The sequence below is a fragment of the Phycodurus eques genome, chromosome 13, assembly GCF_024500275.1.
Source record: "Phycodurus eques isolate BA_2022a chromosome 13, UOR_Pequ_1.1, whole genome shotgun sequence".
In the NCBI taxonomy this organism is placed as follows: Eukaryota; Metazoa; Chordata; class Actinopteri; order Syngnathiformes; family Syngnathidae; genus Phycodurus; species Phycodurus eques.
Genome location: NC_084537.1, coordinates 21043484 through 21064284, shown reverse-complemented (window position 1 = coordinate 21064284; position 20801 = coordinate 21043484). Strand labels below are relative to the sequence as shown.

The window sequence follows — 20801 nt, the reverse complement described above, 5'->3', positions numbered from 1 at the left end:
GAAGCACAGTACCCACTTCCCTCTGAGAACATCCTGTTTGAAGCCTTGGGAGGGCTTGGTCTCATGTCAACATTTCAACAGAATGATGAAGAGGACTGTTCAGAAGACGGGTCATGCATGCATATTCACAGAATAGGACCTCTTTTAACCTATAACTGTAGTGAACACTGCAAACGTATACAGTTTGTCGCACGCACTGGAGCAGGGGGTTAGCTTAGCGCCCGGGTAACAGCTCAGGGTACCGGTGTCTTGCTCAAGGACGCCACATCTGGGAGATGTTGTTGGTGGATGGTCCGTTGCCCGCGCTCCTTTGCCGGTGATTGAACTGAGACCCCCACTGTCGCATGTGGCGATCTTAACCGCCGGTCTATGGCTGCAATATTAAAAACCCAAATCTGAGTGAACCAGAAAATGAATTGGTCGATTCATGGATCAAACACCTGTACATATTGCCGTTCCGCTTCTTGTTACAAAACAACCAGTTGTGCAAAAAGTAATGAAATATTGAACTGTTCCATATTCAAATGTTTAGTTAAATTAAGTATGCCTGTAAAGGTTATAGTATATTTTAGGTTCAGGGGTGTATGAAAATATTCGCAGTGGTGTTCATGTGCAGCGACTCGCAACCACACCTCCACTTAACTCACCAACACCCCTCCTTGCCTCGCAGGCATCAAGCACGACGGAACAATGTGCGACACCTGCCGTCAGCAGCCCATCATTGGCATTCGCTGGAAATGTGCTGAGTGCACCAATTACGACCTCTGCACAACCTGTTACCATGGCGACAAACATCACCTGAGACACCGCTTCTACAGGATCACCACCCCGGGCAGCGAGAGGTTGGTTAAGCTGACTGTGCTTAAAAACAAAACAAAACAAAACATAGACACAGGATTGTGTTACAATGCAATGTGTTTAGTGTGTACCTCCCTTTTACTCCTTAATTTGCGTATCTGTGTTTACGTGATGTTTGAGAATCTTGTGAGTGCGCCTTTCCTCACAAGCAGACACTATCTGTGTGCTCCCAGCCCCCAGTTGCCAGGCAACAAACTTGCCTCGCTTCAAATTTTTGGGACGCAGTATTAAGCCAGCGATTCCCATACATGGCGCAACTGCCAAAGTGGAACCAGTGACGCTGCTTGGCTTTCGTCCTCATTTCAAAACAATATTTAGTACTTACCATAAGAAATAACCCAGAGGAGACATGCATTTTTTTTCACAGTTTAAAACAGTTTCTATTTCCTGTCATGCTGGAATTGGGCCATTCTGAGGGGCCAGCCATGTGTCATGCAAGTGAGCGACCATATACCCCTTCCCATATACTGCTGGGCCAATGGCGAGTTGGCAGAACCTAGCGTTGTTTTCAGAAACTAGCATTGTTAACTAAACTTTGCATCCCACCAAAGCTCAGTGCAGATCTGCTTACCTTTTGGCTTTGCCATAATGGCACAGGAGGGCGGGGGTCGCACGTGTGGCGGATGTGAGTGTTTCTGCATGATGGTGTTTTGGTGGTCATCGTTAGAATTTTCCTCCATGCCATCATCAGTTGTACTCATCTGTGTTGAAATCACACAAAACGTAAAAGACAAAGAAAAAGCAAAACACCCTTGTGGAATTAGATGCTGAGCTGCAGTCTCACGAGATTTGCTGGCATCTCACAAGTTTATTTTCAGAAATAGGATATATGCACTAGTTTTATTATTATTATAATATATATATATACATGTATATATATATATATATATATATATTATTTTTTTTTTTAAAAGGCCTCCCACCTAATAATGACTGGTGCTCTCCGCGGTTGAGTTGGCTTACTTGCCTTAGATTATTTTCTACACACACTGATGCTTCTTTTACATCCAGCCAGCATCCCAACACAGAGGAACACATGGCCCAACAGACGGCGACTTTTTCAAGCGAGTACAACTTCATTTCCCCCTCGAGACAGACGGCGCACACAGCACAATGGCTGCGGAGGGCGCCCCCCCGGATCACACTAGTCTGCCAAAGAGGATGTGGCGGTGGGGGTGGTGGGGTGGTGTTATTTTTTTCTTTTTCTTTTTTTTTACACCACATTAGATTCTTTCAGTCCATTCTGAGGAGGGAGTGGTTCACAGTGGTGGACCGCCACTGTCCAGCTGCCATAGTAGTGTCTTTGCAGTGGCATTGTTACTTTTTTTTTTTTTATGTGCTATCACTAGCATGATTATTCCTGCAAATGAATTCTTATTAATATTTTATTATACGTTGACTAGCATCAAAGTATTGTGTCTGGATGTGATTGACTCTCGTTATCTTCATATTTCGGAGAATGTGCCCGCGAGCGAGCCATTCTGCAATTAGCCGCATTGTGGTGTAACGGTACATCTCATTCATATAATTCTGTCCCCAGTTTCTCTGCCTGTGATTTGGCTGCTGGGTGAAAATCTGCCATTTTCAAGGGACGATAGGACTACACGGAAACATGACCAATTGACAAGTGTTCAGGGGCTTGGTGATGAAGTGCTGCCTCTACAAGTGAAAATACATGATCATTCTGTATGTCGTGGAAACGAAAGTCATCATTACTTTGGCACACCGCGCGGTAGAGGGCAGTGGGGTGCGCAGTAGCTCATTTGCATAAGACAGGATCGCCCTCTTAAAACAGATGAATTTCTGAAAGTCTTGAAAAAGAGGGTGAAAAGGGTGCCATAATTCTTGATTCTTGACAAACTGCGAGTGAGAACTGTTTTAATTGTGGGGGAAAAAAGAAACCATCGTGTCCTCTATGGCTTCTTTCACCTTAAGATTTCCCATTTGAAATCCGATTTCCTCTTTGGCACCTTAACTGACATAAGCGACATATCAACATAGGATATGTATTTAAAAATGTGTCACACTCGGGCACAACTTCTTAGGAAAACCCGAGTGACTCAATGGGGTATTTTTCTCGGTGTGGGCAGAGTGCTGCTGGAGTCAAGGCGCAAGTCAAAGAAAATCACTGCCAGGGGGATTTTCACTGGCGGCCGGGTAGTGCGAGGTGTCGACTGGCAGTGGGAAGACCAGGATGGAGGCAACGGAAGGCGAGGAAAGGTAACGTACGGGCCAGTAAGATGTCTCCAAAACACGTGATTCTACGACAGTGTTGCTGTCCATATAGCGAAACACGTGACCCTTGCTGTATCTGTTTAAAGATTACGTATACCTAAAGTAAGCCTTTATGTATGTATTTTTCAAACGTGGAAGTCTGCAAAAACATGTTGAATGGAAGCCTTCCTTTTGAATTACGTATTGGTCTTAGATAACGACGCCTTTCATCTCGCTGATTCATATTAATCCTGACTAATGCTGCGCGTAAAAGTCGTTATGAAGTCATTCCGGTGACAGATGAGGTTGCACTTGTTGTTCGGTATCTGTACTATACACTGACATTGACTCGGCTCTGGTCCCGAGCATATTTTAAGATCCCCTCTCGGCAATTTAGGACTTTTGCTGTGTTATTTAATGGCATACCTCATCACTATTTTATGACGCCGGCAGCAGTTATCGCACGCCGCCAACCCCTCCCACCGAAAACCATTATCGCATGTCCCGCTGCTCAGATGCACTGTTAGTTTAGCCCTAATATTAACTAGACCCATTAATCAATTACCTCTGCGAGGGGCTGGTAATAGATAGGCTTCTGCATTTACTTGGGGCACACGTTTTTCATGAATAAATTAATTTACTCTGATGCTATTTATCTCATGGAACTTTATTTACTTTATTATTAGTCAAGTACCACAACCCATTCACTGACCTGATTTGGTCAACTTCCAATACCTAAAACTCACCATTGACATCGTTACGATTTGGAATAACAAATCCTTCCTGTTGTTTGACATTTAAAATGTTATAAATAAATACAATATGCAACAATATATAAAGAAGAAAAATAAGTTGGAAGTTTATCTTATTTTATTATTTTTAAAATATTCAAAATGTCCTTGATTTTTAGATTTTGTTTTAAACTGATCAATTTAACACTATACAGGAGGGTTAAGTAACATTTTAGAATTATTAATTGCCAAAACAATCAACCACCAATGAAATTAAAAAAAAAGTTAAAACCCAATATTCTACCGTTTGACATCACATGACAAGCATATGGTCCCTCTTATGTTTGTTTCTTTAGACCAAAAATCTACATGCATGTTGATGATTTTTCTTAAAAATGTATACAATAAAAATAAGAAAAGAACAAAAATATGGCCAGAATTTCTTATTTTTATTTCTTTATACATTTGAGAAATGTTTTTGTAGATTTTTAAACCTTAAATGGGTATGTTTGTCATACCACATAATAGCGTTAAGCAACTTTTCAATATCATTATTGTCAAAAAAATCAACTGCTATAATAATGGAAATTGTTAATCTAGTAATACTCTACCTGTAACCACAAGTCACCAAGCATATGGCAGCTAGCATGAGAAGCTAAAGTCGCACTCTTCATCTTCACTCACTGAGCCTTCTTAGAAAGCCGTACAAACAGATGCACTTAAATGCGCGTAACATGTCGTCACAGGCGACCCAAATCCTTTATTCACGCCTATTTTCAAAATAACCTTTTTCTCTGTTCCTGTAATTGAATGGAGACGTCAGTGAAAACTCAGTGATTGACGACTTTTGGGATATGAGCAGTTACACCAATTATGAGCAGTCACACCAATTTTTATCGGCCTTAACGGTATCGGCCGATAAGCTTTAATGTCATCATTTGCCGATCAGATCAATGTCATTGATTGGCTCCGCAAAAGACATTTACTCCGCGTCGCCATCGTGCACAGTATATTTGAATCCAAAAGCTAGTTTATTTTTAGCCTTGTCGCGTGTCTTTTGGCGTAGTCCTGCAAATATCTGACGGCCAATAAAGTTATTTAAAAACACAAAAACATGTCGGTGGTGTGGAACAGACAACATGTCTGAGACAGACAACACGTAATGCCGGATGAGACTACAAGACAAATGTGCTCTTTCACGATTGCACTATGTCAGACTACTGCAATAAAATCTTGTATTCCGATACACCGCATCCCGTTTTTTCCCATCACTGGGCTTCATCGTGTCAACGCAAACGCGACCGGATACACTCGTTACCATGGCGATGACAAAAACACAGCACCGGTGCCGTGTTTTTGTAAGAACAAAATGGGGAAAAATGTGTGTTGGTGGTCACCGGTGCGCAGGAGAGGATGTTAATTTAAGGCTTGCTTCAGGTATGTTCACGTTCTTTTAATAAGATACGGCTCGCAAGCAGACAACAAAAACGTTATGTAGCCTAGCAAGCTAGTGCTTGCATGAACGGTTGTACGTAAACATGCCGCCGTTCTGTCGAATCATGCTCTAAAGTTTCGGTGTGAGTAAAATAATTTAATTAAAAATTGTTTAATTACAGTAAGTTAGCACCCATTATTTCTGTCATGTTCTAATATTGGTTTTACCTGACTGATTAGAATACACTATCTGACTAGAGCAGTGATTTCCAACCTTTATGGAGCCAAGGAACATATTTTACAATTGAAAAATCTCATGGCACACCAACAAACAAAAATGTCACAAAAAGTGGATCCATTAATTACTGTATTTACTTCCTGCCATTTAATAGAAGACCATTCATTTGTTCTGTCTGTCAAAGATATATATTTGAGCAATTAAGTACATAAGTATATACAGTAAGTGAACAGGTCATTTAAATAAACACATTCCTCCATCATGTGATCGGATCGGTGATCGGTTATCGTTTTTTTAAACTCGCTGATCGGCCCCAAAAATCCTGATCGTGTAAAGCCTAGTTTCTATAAGCCTAAGGAATATACTTAACCGTGGTGGAATGTCAGTGCTCACCCAGAAAAGCTGAATTGTTTTACATCTTCGACATCCTCACATGGATTTCCACAGCTATAATCGATATTTACCTTTCATCTTCTACTTGGTGAACCCCTCCCCCGATTAGTTTCAGTTTCAGTTGAAAATATCCACCATTAAGTTCGTAAGGGCCAAAAGATTTTTAAACTGACCCCTAAAAATTACTGTGCAGTTTTGAACTGAGTCACTTGCCCTTTATTCCGTGAATTTATTTGCTATGGATGATTTTAGAGGTGTTTGAAGAGCTCATTCCATGTTTTTTCAACCAAGATGCCGGCCACTTGTCACATTGCTATTTGAACCTAATAATGGAAGTAGAAACAAAGTAAAAAAGTAACGGCACTAAACATAAACGTAGCCTAACCCCATTGGCATTTTTGCTCAGTCATCCACATGACTACTAAAACGCGGTACTGTACGATCCATACAATTGACCAAGTTTTCAAAGGTGAGAGGCCCCACACATGAACAGGAAGTTTTGGCATGTGTGTTCTCTTTTAGTATGTGGTGTACTTGAGAAAACCAACGCAGCACACCACACACACAACCACTATAATAACCGCACCGAAAAATTCGACAGGCAACAGCCCGTGTGTCAGGTGGACTCCTAATTAGCTTTCATTACGCTTCATGCCACAATCACAGAATTCTTAGCTAGGCCCAACTTGGTGTTGATTACACACACAAGAATTTGTCATTGTAAATAATTAAAAGGTTTAACATTTACAATTGATTACTGACCCTTTTCTGAGGATGAGGGACAAACCACTCTTAACACAACCTACACTACAGGATACTCACTCAGGATAATTATTTAGAGACATTCAAGAATCTGCTTTTGTTGACAAATTCTGCCGAATTGTCCGGTTTGTTGAAAAGAAACACAAGTCCCACTAAAAAAAAAAAAAAAAAAAAAAGAAACACAAGTCCCACCAGTCCATCAAAATGTGTTAACCCGAAACCGAGGCGCAAAAACGTTTGGGGACCGATGTACTGTGCTGAAAAATATCGACGACATCAACGATTAATTGCCATTGACTCGACTTTCATCACATTATAGTTGACTTCAAAAAAATATTTCATTCGTTCAACCCCTAGTATGTGTGTACCCCGTTTAACACTAGGCAAAAGTACTTAGACCGCCAGTCTTCTTTAAATTAGTCTACCTACTTCCTGTGAACATTCTTCTTCCTGTACCACCATTTCTCAAGACACACATACTGAATTAATCCTTTGACGCTGGGTGAAGTGAAGTCTGGTGTGGTCACGTTACAGCTGTGCAAAAATGAATATGTCAGATAGTTGCAATTCCTCTTCTTCTTTAACAGGTGACTGAGATTCAGGACTGGAGTGCAGCCAGCCCCCATAGCGCTGCCTACGTACTATGGGACAATGGGGCCAAGAACCTTTACCGTGTCGGTTTTGAAGGAATGGTGAGCACACACATACACGCACACACATTCAGACACGCCGTCCTTCAATACATCAGCTGTCAGGTGGCTTTTGTGTTTGGCCGCAGAGTGGGGACCCCTTATTTTTTATTTCTTCATTCCCCCCCCCCCCCCCGCCGAAGCCTTTGTGAGACCCACACTGGGCTTGGCCCCCATTGTATGCGCAAGCAGCCGGAGGTGGAAGCCATCTGTATCTTCTTTAGTGAAAGAAGCCAACCGGGTTTTCTGGTTGTATAACCGATTTGTCATTTTGTTATTCTAATACAGTTGAACCTCTAAGGTTGAGCAAAATCTGTTCCTATAGGAAAAAAGGGCAATGGAAATAATCAGTTTGCGGGCCGAACAATCTCTATTATAAAGCCTTTATTAACAGTAGAGGCAATATGTTAGGTAACATTCTTAACTGTCATACAAGCGTATAACTACATTAACCACCGATAATAAAAAGACAAACCAATAAAACACTATCTGATAACAAAGGCGTTTTGCCTCGCAGTTGCACCTCACTCAACACTTGTGCCTCACGCTTGAGAGGTTTTGAATCTCAACAGCCCATGTATCATCCTTAACTGTCATTCAAGTGTGGAAAAAAAAGTTTAGTGCTATCTATTTTAACAGGAAGGAATAAAATGCTCAATCTTAACAGTCACGATGAAGGTGCTTCCCATCTCAATAGTACCTTTCCTTTCTTGAAGTCAGAATCAGAATCATCTTTATTTGCCAAGTATGTTCAAAACACACAAGGAATTGTGTGTTTTGAATTGTGTGAGGCGTAAAAAGAAGTTTAACCATTGTTGAAAAACAATAGATGGGTATGGTGACAAAAGTATTGGGTCACTGCTGGAGGCTTACTGTACTGTGTCTGAATGCAAGTCTTCTGACTTCATCCAACTTATAACATTCTTCTCTTAACATGATTTGCTTCTTTTGGAATTGGAATAAGTGTCCCAAAGAAAAAGCAAATCACACAGTTAGAGTCCTTGCTTGCTTCACTGATATATCGGAGGGGCCTATTTCGACTTTCGAGGCACATTTTGTTTAAATGTATCTAAAATAAAGGGTCTGTGCACACAATCCTAAGTTAAAATGTGTCCGGTTGGCTTGTTACAATAGGATGTTCTCACAACAGGAATACTGCTTCTTCCCTTCAACTCTGCAACACATTCACATTGTGTCGCAGCAACGTAGCGTTTCACTGACTCTCCTCTCCTCTCCGCCATGTTGCTGATATTATTGCTCTGAGCAAACACATTCCTACAGCAGCAACTTTAAGTGTCTGCCGTCTGTGTTTTTATTATTTATGCTTGTGCCCTTCGGGTGGTAGAACTCCCATGGGCCACTGACTCTGCTTCTTGTTTCTTGCAGTCGGACCTGAAATGCGTTCAGGACGCCAAAGGAGGTTCCTTTTACAGAGACCACTGTCCCGTGTTGGGTAAGTAAGCCATGTGGGACCGTTCTTTGGCATTATCAGGCTACTTCTCTCAACTATTGCTGTGCTGAAACAAATCCAAGGGCAGCAAGTGGAGGTTCTGATGTAGGGAAGCATGCATGGCCACTAGGTGGTAGCACCACCTAGTTGCTTGGTTTCAATACAGTTTCCGTATGAGTTTTATTTTTATTTTTTTTCTCTCCTGCCATACATAAATTATACGACTTTAAAGTTAAATGGTGCCATTAATGTGCGTAATATTTCCTTTCATGCAGTAAATATTACATTTATTGTTTTTGGCCCCATGTAATTTATGGTTTGTAACAACATTTCACCCCAAGTTGTGTAGAAATTGTTATTCTGATGTAATTCTAGTGATTGGAAATACATCTTTTGATAAATAGCTTTCATTTTTTTGTGCCTCACAGGCGAGCAGAATGGGAACAGGAACCCCGGCGGTCTTCAGATCGGAGACCTAGTCAACATCGACTTGGACCTGGAAATCGTCCAGTCGCTGCAGCACGGCCACGGCGGCTGGACCGACGGCATGTTCGAGACACTCACCACCACCGGCACAGTGTGCGGCATCGACGAAGACCACGACATCGTGGTGCAGTATCCCAGCGGGAACAGGTGAGTCCTCAGATTTTGTGATACAAAGTGAAATTAAATGGGATGTGTCAATGAAGTAAATTTTCCTGTCCACAGGTGGACATTCAACCCCGCCGTACTAACGAAAGCCAATGTTGTACGTAGCGGCGAAGTAGCCGCTGGGGCGGAGGGAGGCGCTTCCCAGTTCCTGGTGGGCGACCTGGTTCAGATTTGCTATGACATTGACCGCATCAAGCTGCTACAAAAAGGCCACGGAGAATGGGCAGAGGCCATGCTTCCTGTAAGTCTTTTTGCTTAAGCGGGGGACACGCATATTGATGTTTAACATCTGTATAACGCAGTCTTTAAATGTAAGAGACCCCAAAAAGTCACTGTGTGTGCCGTACCTGCGATGACAAACCAACACACACAACAACGTCTGTCATAACACATTGGGACTGACCTGTTAAAGGCAGGATGGTGCCACAAGGCATCCTGAATGCTGGAAAATACAAAGAGAGAGTAGTTAGTAGAAGAAGAATAAATAGAAGAAGCTAAGCTAGCTGGTAGCTTTTCTGGCAACTGCATAGCAATGGCACACTCATTGTCATTTTTATTGTGGTAAATGACTTGTTAGACACATTATACAAACACTCAACACAGCCAATTAAAGTAATTATTTTTGATTCCGGCAACAGCACGAGCTTCAGTGAGTTTCCTGTTTAGCTATCGTTCCGTTTCGTGCCACAAACTCTGAGTCTGTGGTTCGGTCCAACCACGCATATAAGGATTTGCAATGAGAAATACTGAACCCGTTTAACATTTACGATTGTCACCCCAACCATTTTGCGAGGAGCTCGGTCGGGGCAGGAAATATCCTTCTTAACAGATCCCAACACCACAGGATAATCGCACAGGATAATCTTGTCAAGACTTCCCAAAACCGGGCCATTCCTGGCTTTGTCGGAAAGGGGGGGGGGGGCTCAAATTTGGCCTGATGATTGGTATGTACAAAGCAGCGTAGATGCATATTAGAAATCCAGACGTTTTCCTTAATCCCTGACAATTTGAGAAAATGTGCATGCTATCAGTTCTAAAATATTTTTAAGGTAAAAGACCAGCTCAGTCAGTCAATGATATTGCAATGATTTTATGCTTTTTCTGTACATAGTTTATATATATATATATATATATATATATATATATATATTTATTTATCTTTTTTTACAGTTAAGAACAGTTCTCAGGTGTCTTAAAACATCTCTTACATTATTCCATCAGAATACACAAAGAATAAAGAATTCCAGTAAACTAAATACCCATTTATTACTCTCTGGTTGAAATCGCTTTGTTTTGTCAGGATTCGAGATTCTTTCTCATGCAAATGCTAAGTATGACGTTTGGTTACCATGGAAAAAAGAAAGCGGCTATTCTGTGTTGCCAATTTAGCAACTTTGGTGCTATGTTAAGCGAGATTTCCGGCTATTTTTCCAAAAAATGATGAGCAAAAAAATCTACTGCTTTTTGTGGTGTATAGGAGACTTCTGGAGACTGTGAGACTTCCTCCAGGGCAGGAAATGTTCACCCCTTCGCGTCTAGACTACAAATGAATGGCGTTTCCACTTGCTCACAAACACAGATATAGGCTGATAATAAAATATTTACTTTGTTGTTTAATTTCACACATGACAGGAAGGCAGGTACTACAGAGACCCAAATATTTGTATACAAGCCATTAAAAAGTCAATTTTCCGTAGCATGTGCTAGTTTAGCCTCTCTTGCAATATTGTCACATCAGAGCTAAGGTCTGGTACAAAAAAACATATCGAACAGCGACAATTGCTGTGTCATGAGTGCCAAGCATTAAACGTCACACCCCTGTCCCCGCATTGCGGATATGGGGATTGCTACGCTGTTGTGACGTACTCATCACCTTAATCCTCTTCGATTCATTTCTTTTTCATGCATTTTGGTTTGGCCACAGTGGAAATCACAATTTTTGAGGAAATGTACAATTTTCCCCTTGCTACTGGCGCCCATTTGACAGCCGCCCTTCAAAACGGGCTGTTTTTTAAGACCAATGTATTTTTTCAATGGCGCCTTTTATCATGAAGCGTGATTGGTGTCCAGAATCTTTGATGTAACTAATAGCAATTTATCTACTGCAAGATGCCACCTGTCTCTACCTAATGAGCCTGAGCAGTCCTTGTTATTGATGACCAGCACACACAAAGCTCGACAAACTCCAAAGTGTCTCTCCTGATCTGAATTGAGACATTCTCTGTTGAGGGTTTGCTATGCGGATGGTGAATAGCTTCCGAAGTTGAGATGTGTCCCTTTTTTTAATTCATCACTGAAATGGATTGTCCTTTTAATAATAACATATGGTGATCTTTTATTGTTATTTGTCAGGTTTTATTTTTGCTGTGAGCTTTGTCTCATTTTCACGCCTTCCACCCTTATTTTTACATTATTTTACCATTCTGTCTTGCACTCTCTCTCTCTCTCTCTCTCTCTCTCTCTCTCTCTCTCTCTCTCTCTCTCTCTCTCTCTCTCTCTGTATGTACGTTTATATCACATAGCCCTAAGACAACTAATTTAATGAGTTTTGTCACAACATTTATCAACAGACCCTGGGGAAGGTGGGCCGCGTGCAACAGATCTACTCCGACAGCGACCTGAAGGTGGAGGTGTGCGGGACGTCGTGGACGTACAATCCTGCCGCCGTTACCAAGATTGCTCCCTCGGGCTCCGCTGTTAGCAATGCATCCGGAGGTTCGTGCCAGCGCTACCTGTACGCCATGACTTTGACACTGTGAGGCTTTATGATGTTTTCCCCGATTCCTGTTTGTCCAGAGCGTCTCTCCCAGCTGCTTAAGAAACTGTTTGAGACGCAGGAGTCCGGCGACATCAACGAGGAGCTGGTCAAGGCGGCAGCCAATGGAGATCTGGCCAAGGTGGAGGACATTTTGAAGAGACCAGACGTTGACGTAAGTGCTGTTTTGTTACCACCCGGGGGCGCATATAGTTTCTGCCCAGCCTAAACGGGCTGCTGTTGAAAATGAAAGTTGGCACTTTGGGAGCCATTCCCCACTCCCCCAATCATCAGCTATACATGCTCATATTATATTTCTCAATAATAACCATGAGGCACTTCGTTTTTTTACAGCTGGCTCGTGCATTTTAATGTGTTGAGGTTTAGCTCGCAGCCTCGGGCTTTGGATGTAATTTCTTCTTGAAATACCGATTTAATTGAGGAATAATACTCTCTTTTTTTAGCATTTCGAAAATATTAGTCATCCCACTCGTTAGCCTTTGGACCTGGGATGGTAAGCACGCGCGGGAGGCGCAGCTGGCTGCTGAAGGGCAAAAGTTTATGGCCTCCAAATTCGAGGCTTAACCTAGTTTTTTTTCCCGCACTCACAGGCGCAGGGAATGAATAAGACAGGCACTCAGCTGGATTTTGCGGGCTGTTGTGTTTATTTTCACTCGATGTTGAAGACATCACAAACACAATTGGCCTCATTCACATATTTGTGCTTAAATCGTAAGACACACGTTTGACGCACAAATCGTTGTAAAACACAACACATATGCTTTTAGATAATATATTTGCATGGCTTGGTGGTGCGACAGCTGCCCAGCTGGCTTGCTCGCCCCAAACCTGCCCAGCTGGCTTGCTCGCCCCAAACCTGGAAATGCACTTCCAGCAGTGTGTAAAACCTTACTGTACAACGCCATCCTTCATGAAATGGGCCCAAACACAGCACAATTCTGGTTCGAAAATGCTTAGGAATTTCTCCCAAAATAAACTGAAGCCATTGGCGTGAGGAACTGCCACTCCTCTGACACAAAGTTTAAGCTTTGCACAAGGCGCAACTGTGTTGTCACTGTGCAATTTTTCCAGAGGGGAGTGGGCATGTAGCAACCACCAAGTGAGCAGGTACATAATTAATCAATTAACTTTTTCACAAATACACGCAAATCTGATCCAGTCATTTTGCAAGCCTTACGCCATTTATTGTAATTTTCATTCAATTGACAAAGTGCATAGATGTCCAACTTAAACCAGATGACAGACTCGTTTTAACATGTTGTGCATTAAACAGTAGAATTTTTTTTTTATTCTGATAGCATAGGATTAAAAAAAAAACAGTAACAAAAAAAAAAACCTACATAAAAACAAAAGAAAAAGAAAATGCTCTAAAATGCTCATTCATAAGCATGAGAGTAGTTTTTAACCTGGACTTAAAATATTCACAACTGGGGCTAACTGCACTTCAGTTGGCAATTTCTTTAACTTATTTGCAGCATAATCGCTAATTGCTGCTTCACCATGTTTGCGTTGGACTCTGTGCTCCATTATCTGGCCTGAGTCTGTAGGTCTCAGAGTCCTACTGGGTTTATGTACCAGTAGCAATTCTTTAATGTATTCATATTCAGGGCTTAAATCATTCAGTGATTTATAGACCAGTGGCAGAACTTTAAAGTCTATTCTACAGGTGAGTGGGAGCCAGTGGAGAGACTTTAGAACTGGAGTAATATGCTCTGATCTCTTTGTTTTGGTCAGAACCCAAGAGTGTTGAATGAGCTGCACCTGTTTAATGCTCTTTTGGGATAGTCCAGTCGGAAGACCGTTTCAATAGTCAAGTCTACTAGAGATAAAGGAATGGATAAGCTTCTCCCGGTCTACTTGGAACATGCAAACCTTCACTCTGGATATCTTCTTCAGCTGGTAGAAGGCTGTTTTAGGAATAGATTTGATATGACCGCTGAAAGTCAGATTGGAATCTTATCAGCACACGAAGGTTTTGGACATTTTCTGTGGTTTTTAAAGAGAGTGATTCTAGGTGTTTACTAATGGCAATCATCTGTTCTTTACTGCCAAAAACAATTGTCGGTTTTGTTGCGGTTTAATTGAAGGAGATGATGTTTCATCCAGTTATTTATTTTAGTCAGTGACACAAGACCTCAGACAAACTGTAGTCATATGAAGACACTGGTCTATATAACTGTGTGTCATCTGCATAGCTATGATAGTCAATGTAAACGTTCTGAAGAATTTGACCCCAGGGTAGCATATACACAGTGTGGCAGTGACGTAGAACCTAGGGACAAAATCAAACCGCAGGTAGTATCAGAATGTAACATGTAATTATCTCATTGCGGGATGTTTCTGTGTCTCTGTTTCAAAGTGGACACCGGTGCAGCAATATCCTGCTTCGCTGGGTTCTGTGTAAAAGTTAAAGGCGGATAAAAGCCTGGTCCTCTGTTACGGCTTTGACGCTGTGCAAAAGAGGCTTGTGATTGGCACAAGAATGCTATTGACTGCGTCACGCTGTTATCGCAGCGCATTGGGCCCAAGTGTCTCCTAGGAGAGGGCCTGAGATCCTCCCACTTCTGTGTCCTTCTCAATCTGAGGAGTATTACCGCAGGGCCCCGAGGAGGCACTAAGCGCATTGGTGTGCACTGCGGCACAAACCTGTTTCGTAGAGACGTGCGTGTGTCGTTTCCAGCCTGACTTCGCCCTCAAGCCACAGCAAACTCCTTTTTGACACACAGAAAAACTCAGCGTAGACTAGTTACTAGTTAGAATTAGTTTGCACTATTAACGTCACTCATAGCGTGACATATTAACTGTGTGTGTGTTCGTTAAAGATGGGTCATATGCCCTACTGTCTTTCATTAGAACTATTTGTTTAAAGTTGAGAACACAAAGCCTGACCGTGATCTGCCTGTCAGGACAAGCAAGGGAAGTCTCAAGACTCAAATGAGTCCATATGAATATTTATAATAGAATAATTTTTGCAATGAGCTCATAAAGTGCAGACACAGCCTGTAAAATACGGCATTTTTAATATATAAACGGCAATGACGTGACAAAGTCCCACCAGCAATAATCTGCCTTCAGAGTTTGGATCAGAGCTACAATAGAGGCAAGACGAGAACATTGTGTAAGAGAATTTCGTGGACAGGTGTGAGATTTAATATCTAGTACAGGGGATTCTCGGTTTACAACTGAGGTTACGAACAGCATGCAATGAACTACACCAGTTTGCGGGGTGCACAAAAAGGAAAGCTCAGTTACCACTACACCCAATGTTTTTCCTTTGTTGTGTTATATTTACGGCCAAAGAATTTGTTTGTTTTGTTTCAGAATTTGTTATTGCGATTTCACTACTGCGTCAGGACAAGATACTGACGGGCTACCGTGCGTTCTGTATTCGGGTTACTTCGTCACCATTGAAACGGAACTCCGTCATAAACCGAGGACCCCCTGACGTCACTTATTTGTCCGGTTTTATACATAAAACCAGACGATGATGTTGCCACGCATCTAATTGCCGGATCTATTTCACTGTGTGAACGCACGCACAGTCCCGGCCTTTGCTGGGTTCTGTGTTAAAGGCAAAGGCTTAATGCCAGATGCCACTTGCTCTGATGTGCCCATTTCAATGGATCGCTGTGTAAAAACGTGATTCTAATTCTCCTTAATATGACACTTAATCCTGTTTAACTATCTTTAAAATGCCACACAATAAACATCGATATAGTTTCTATTCTTTGTAAGTAATTTGACAAATTAGTCTGCCATCTCCGCATAAAGTGTTTCATTGTTCGACTTCTTTAAACCTGCAAATACTTTGTACACAGCTAATTGAGTGGATAGATAATCGATCATGATAATGAAGTTTGATTGTTTATTTCAGGTGAATGGGCAGTGTGCTGGACACACGGCCATGCAGGCAGCCAGCCAGAACGGTCACGTGGACGTTCTTAAGCTTCTGCTCAAACATAGCGTTGATCTCGAGGCCGAGGTTGGCATCACTCACAAAAAGCTTTTGTCTTCCAAGCCGCACCGCATCTTAGTACTGGTGTTTTACTGTACTCAGGACAAAGATGGGGATCGGGCGGTGCACCACGCAGCGTTTGGTGACGAGGGCTCAGTCATTGAGGTGCTGCAAAGGGGCGGTGCTGACCTGAACGCTAGGAACAAGCGCAGGCAGACGCCGTTGCACATAGCTGTCAACAAGGGACACCTGCAGGTGGTCAAAACGCTGCTGGACTTTGGCTGCCACCCCAGCCTCCAGGTATCCATCAGCACCATTTATTTGCTTGCGTAATATGAATTACATCGATCAACTTGAAGGAGACAAATTATGATTCCCCTCCACACACAATTTAAAACAGTTCCCAGGTGTTTTAATTACATGTCTGTGACACGCTTTCGTCAAAATACGCCATGGATCAGGAATATTAGTACACTAAACCCTGGACCGAGCCTCTCCACAAATAGTGGAAAACCTTGAGTATTTGGCATCCATCCAATAATATAATATTATAATTGCCTGTATTAATAGTTTAAATCATTTGTTGAACAACATTTGTTGTTGGCAAATAGTCCAGTTGCCTTGATTCAGCCTTTGCTGTTTACCATGACCTGGATGACTGACAATCTACACAGACAACACAATTTAATGCAGCTCTGCTTACCTTTTAGCTTTTACAAAGTGTTTCAGACAGTATGTTCCTGCAGTGTCTTGAAAGTGGCAGCTCTTCGCACAGCCTAGGTTCCAAGTGTTTTTGACTTTTCCGACCCCTCTAGTGACTCTTTTTAAAAATGTGATTAGAAACAAATTTAGCTACTTTTTGTGATGTTTTAGGAGACTTCTGGAGAGTTAGACATTCCCTCCAGGGAAGGAGATCACCCATTCGTGTCCAGACTGCAAATTAATGCTGCATGCTTTCATTTAAAAATATCTGAATGTCACAATTTGACAAAATTCAGGACTTGCTCAAAGACACATTTTCAGTAATAGGCCGATAAAATAAATATATCACACTTACTTGATGGGTGGGAAGGCACTCCAAAGACCAAACAATTTGTATATAAGATAAAGCTATTAAAAAGTCAATGTTCCATGTCGTTATCCTAATAGCATAATTGCATATAATTTTTTAACGTTAAAAAAGAAAAAACACAACAAATTAAACGAACAAGAGTCCAGTTGCCTCGATTTAACCTTTGCAGATTATCTTCACCTGGATGACTGAAAATCTACACAGACATAAAGAAAAAACACAATATTTAGCAAGCGCATTGGTGTTTTTGCTTGCTATTGCAACAGTAAGTTAAAAATGACTTACTAAGCAATGATGCTCTTCGACTAATAAATGTCCCTTTAACACAATGTTTCCCGTCCAGGACTCAGAGGGTGACACACCCCTGCACGATGCCATCAGCAAGAAGCGGGACGACATGCTGTCCGTGCTGCTGGAGGCGGGCGCCGACGTCACCATCACTAACAACAACGGCTTCAACGCCTTGCACCACGCCGCTCTGCGAGGGAACCCAAGGTACGGGACACGTATCCGCCGCCAACATTTGCTTGCCATCTGCAAGGGGGGTCCGAGCAAATCTTCCCATGTCACATTTTTACTTTCGTTTTAACTTTTTTTACTAAGGCGTAGATTACACAAAGCGCCAAGCCTTGTACATTTGTTGGTCACAAACTAAACGCTTATTTAAATAACAGAGGTGGGAACAGTATTTACCTCCAGGATCCTTTTTGGTTTGATTCAGTATTGCTGACAAAACGTTTAATTGGAATTGAACGCCAACTGCTCAGTGTGCGTTTCACATTGGTGTTTGATTTCAGAGCACAGTCTTACAGTGGAACCTTCATAGTTGAGCACTGGTTGACTTCCAAGTTGTCCTAATTTCATAACACAATAGGGGATAAACTGTCCCCATCACACCAGCGTTATTAACTCTGTATGCAGTGTTCTGCGTATTTTTCTATGGCTTTTAAAAATATTTTTAATTCCTAACTGTTACAAGTTAATCAATGTAAAATGCAACTAAAATAAAGTAAAACCACTCAACCTTTGAAGACACCGGGCTACTTTTGAGGCATAATTTCTTCTAAATATTTGGTTGAACTCCAAATTATACCTCTTGGACTTTGGAGGTTCTACTGTTCTTCTGCTACCTTGCACCTCAGTTTTTTTTTTTTTTTTGGCTTCCTTCTGACCTCAGTGTCATTCTTCAATGATTTATACTCTGGTTCCATCTCCCCAACAGACTGTGAAAAGCGTTTGTTCTTTTGTTTATGTACTCGGTGTTGCTCCAGGCCTAAAGCGTCTATCTATCTAGCGTTTAGCAGTTGTCCTTGGCTGTGGCTATTTCTGTGTCCCGCACATTGGCTTTGTTTTTGTGTTTGTTTGTTTTGTTTTCACACCCACAAGTACGTTAAAGGGACCCCTGTCATTATCATGTTTATTATATGGAGTTCTTGATGGACAGTCTGGGGTCAGGGTTAAATATCTTGCTGTGTGTATGAGTGTGTTTGCAGTCCTACGCTGAACAGCATTCCCCTCTTCCCTCCTTGGCATCCTTTTAATTGGTGTGAGGAACTGCGAAACGTCTGCCTCAAGCCAATCGAATAGATTGTCAACGCTCGCTTTTCCCTCAGCGTCGGACTCATCAACCAGGCATATACAAAATCTAAAAAGACATTGCACATTAAAGTTAAAAGTATGGAGAGTTTCATCCTGATTGTTAAAAAAAAAAAAAAAAAAAAATTTTTTTTTTTTTTTCTGTCCTAAAAAGAAAATGGCTCTAATAAAAGAATTGGTCGGTAAATAGGGGACGGGCGTGCATCTATTTGCAATCCCTCCACTCCCATATATATTCCTACAATTTTAAATCTGTACTTTTCACCTAGCCTGTCCAGAAGTGTTGTGTGATGAGGTACTGATAAATCGCTCAATCTGCCCCTTGGCTCACTCTTAAGCAATTCAATGCACATACCTTGCAACCTTAAAAATGTGTATTTATTTAAAGAAGGTCTAAGGCTGGCAGAGGTGGACTTGAAATTGCTTCCTTGCAAATAGCGTAAAAAGTTTGTTATGGTTTATGTTTGTGCAGCAAGATGCTGTTTGTAAAGTAGGGTGAGAGAGACAGACAGAGAGAGAGAGAGAGAGAGAGAGAGAGAGAGCGGTGGTGGTGGGTGGGGTGGCTGGGGGTTCAGCGGAGGACTCTCTGGATTTGGAAATGAAAAATGCTGGAGTGCAGCGCGACTGTGTCAGGGCTCCTGTTGTGTGTGTGTGTGTGTGTGCGTGAGTGTGCGTGCGTGCGTGTGTAATACACTTTCTATCCCCCGCTCACCTCACAGACAAGAAGATATACGTCCCCTTCTATAGTTTGCCCATTTACTTTTATTCCACGCTCCAGCTCCTCCAATATCAGCGAGCCTGGCTGGCCACGAGTCCTAACGCCCTGAAAATCTCTTCCCCCAGGCTAAGGCTAAACTACCCACCTGGTGTGTGTTTTAGTGGTAAAGGTGGTTGTTTCAATTGAATGCTTATTTCTTTTCAAAAAGTATCCTTGATGTGTTTTTTGGTGGAAAAAGTGCTTTGAGATTGCGCTGTAATATGAGGCACTTCAGATTATCGATATGAAAGAGAGACCTGGTGTGCGCAGATTTACAAAAGTGTAATCTATTGCCTTTTTTCACAGAAATACTTCAAAATAGCTGCTTCAGAGCCTTTTATACAATATCCGTTGAAGCAACAGTATAGTATCCCGCAATTTTTAGCTGTTGGAAAATTGACGTGTTGATTTCATCCCCCTGGAGTTGTCAGTGTCATTTATACAGAACAGCGGTAAGGGCAAAAAGGACTTTTATTGGCGTATAACTCATCAAATTTGTCTTACTTTTTCATTTTTCCTCTTAGGAAATAATTGAAATTGAAATAATTCCTTCCAGAGTCAAACTGTTAATTATAAAACCTTTATTAATGTACAGACAGCATTTTAAGTCTGTAGGAATTAGTGTTAGCAGCGAACATTAGACTCATCTTATTGCTTTGAATGTGAGTTCAGGGTAGTATCGTCTTAAATGGGACATATGTAAAATAGACTTTTTAGTTACTTCTATACACAGTTGGTTTTTGGAGTGCTTGCCCACCCATCAAGTATGAAATGATTTCACAGAATTTTGCATAATTTACATAACAGCCCCAACACAGATTCAACACCCATGATTTGGATGCGAGGCGGTGAAGGGCCACCATTTCCAAAGAATGGATAGATTGGTGATGCGTCTCTGCACAATATCAGTTAAGTGTAATCCAGTGGCTCACATTTCTCCTTTAACAACTGGTCCAATGTTGCATTTTAAATAAAAAAACAAAAATAAATCATAATAAAAAAAAGGAAAAGCAAGAACCAAGCACTGTGTTAATGCTTGTTGCTCACTGAACTGTCTTGTCCGAAATGCTTTTTTGGGGGTGAAGTTTAGGGCCTGTTTTGGTTCAATTGCAATTGTTAGACCTAAAGTCTCTTTTTAGTGTTAGTCATGTACTGCATTTTCACCCAGTTCCATCCAGACCTACCTTAGTGTTTTGATGCATAGTGCTGTCATGTTTTACAGTTG

The 20801-nt window shown here is 41.6% G+C and overlaps 1 protein-coding gene across 5 annotated transcripts in view; it reads left to right on the top strand.

Annotated features, from left to right (window-relative positions):
• mib1 (MIB E3 ubiquitin protein ligase 1) overlaps positions 1–20801 on the top strand; it is a 66061-nt gene that overhangs the window by 1126 nt on the left and 44134 nt on the right. For all 5 annotated transcript variants that reach the window (XM_061693549.1, XM_061693548.1, XM_061693547.1 and 2 more), the window contains exons 2-12: positions 671–842; positions 2949–3078; positions 7218–7322; positions 8706–8772; positions 9198–9402; positions 9478–9661; positions 11991–12135; positions 12217–12350; positions 16071–16178; positions 16254–16451; positions 17567–17718. In XM_061693549.1, coding sequence (XP_061549533.1) covers positions 671–842; positions 2949–3078; positions 7218–7322; positions 8706–8772; positions 9198–9402; positions 9478–9661; positions 11991–12135; positions 12217–12350; positions 16071–16178; positions 16254–16451; positions 17567–17718 — 1600 coding nt within the window. The remainder of the gene's footprint in view (positions 1–670; positions 843–2948; positions 3079–7217; positions 7323–8705; positions 8773–9197; positions 9403–9477; positions 9662–11990; positions 12136–12216; positions 12351–16070; positions 16179–16253; positions 16452–17566; positions 17719–20801) is intronic.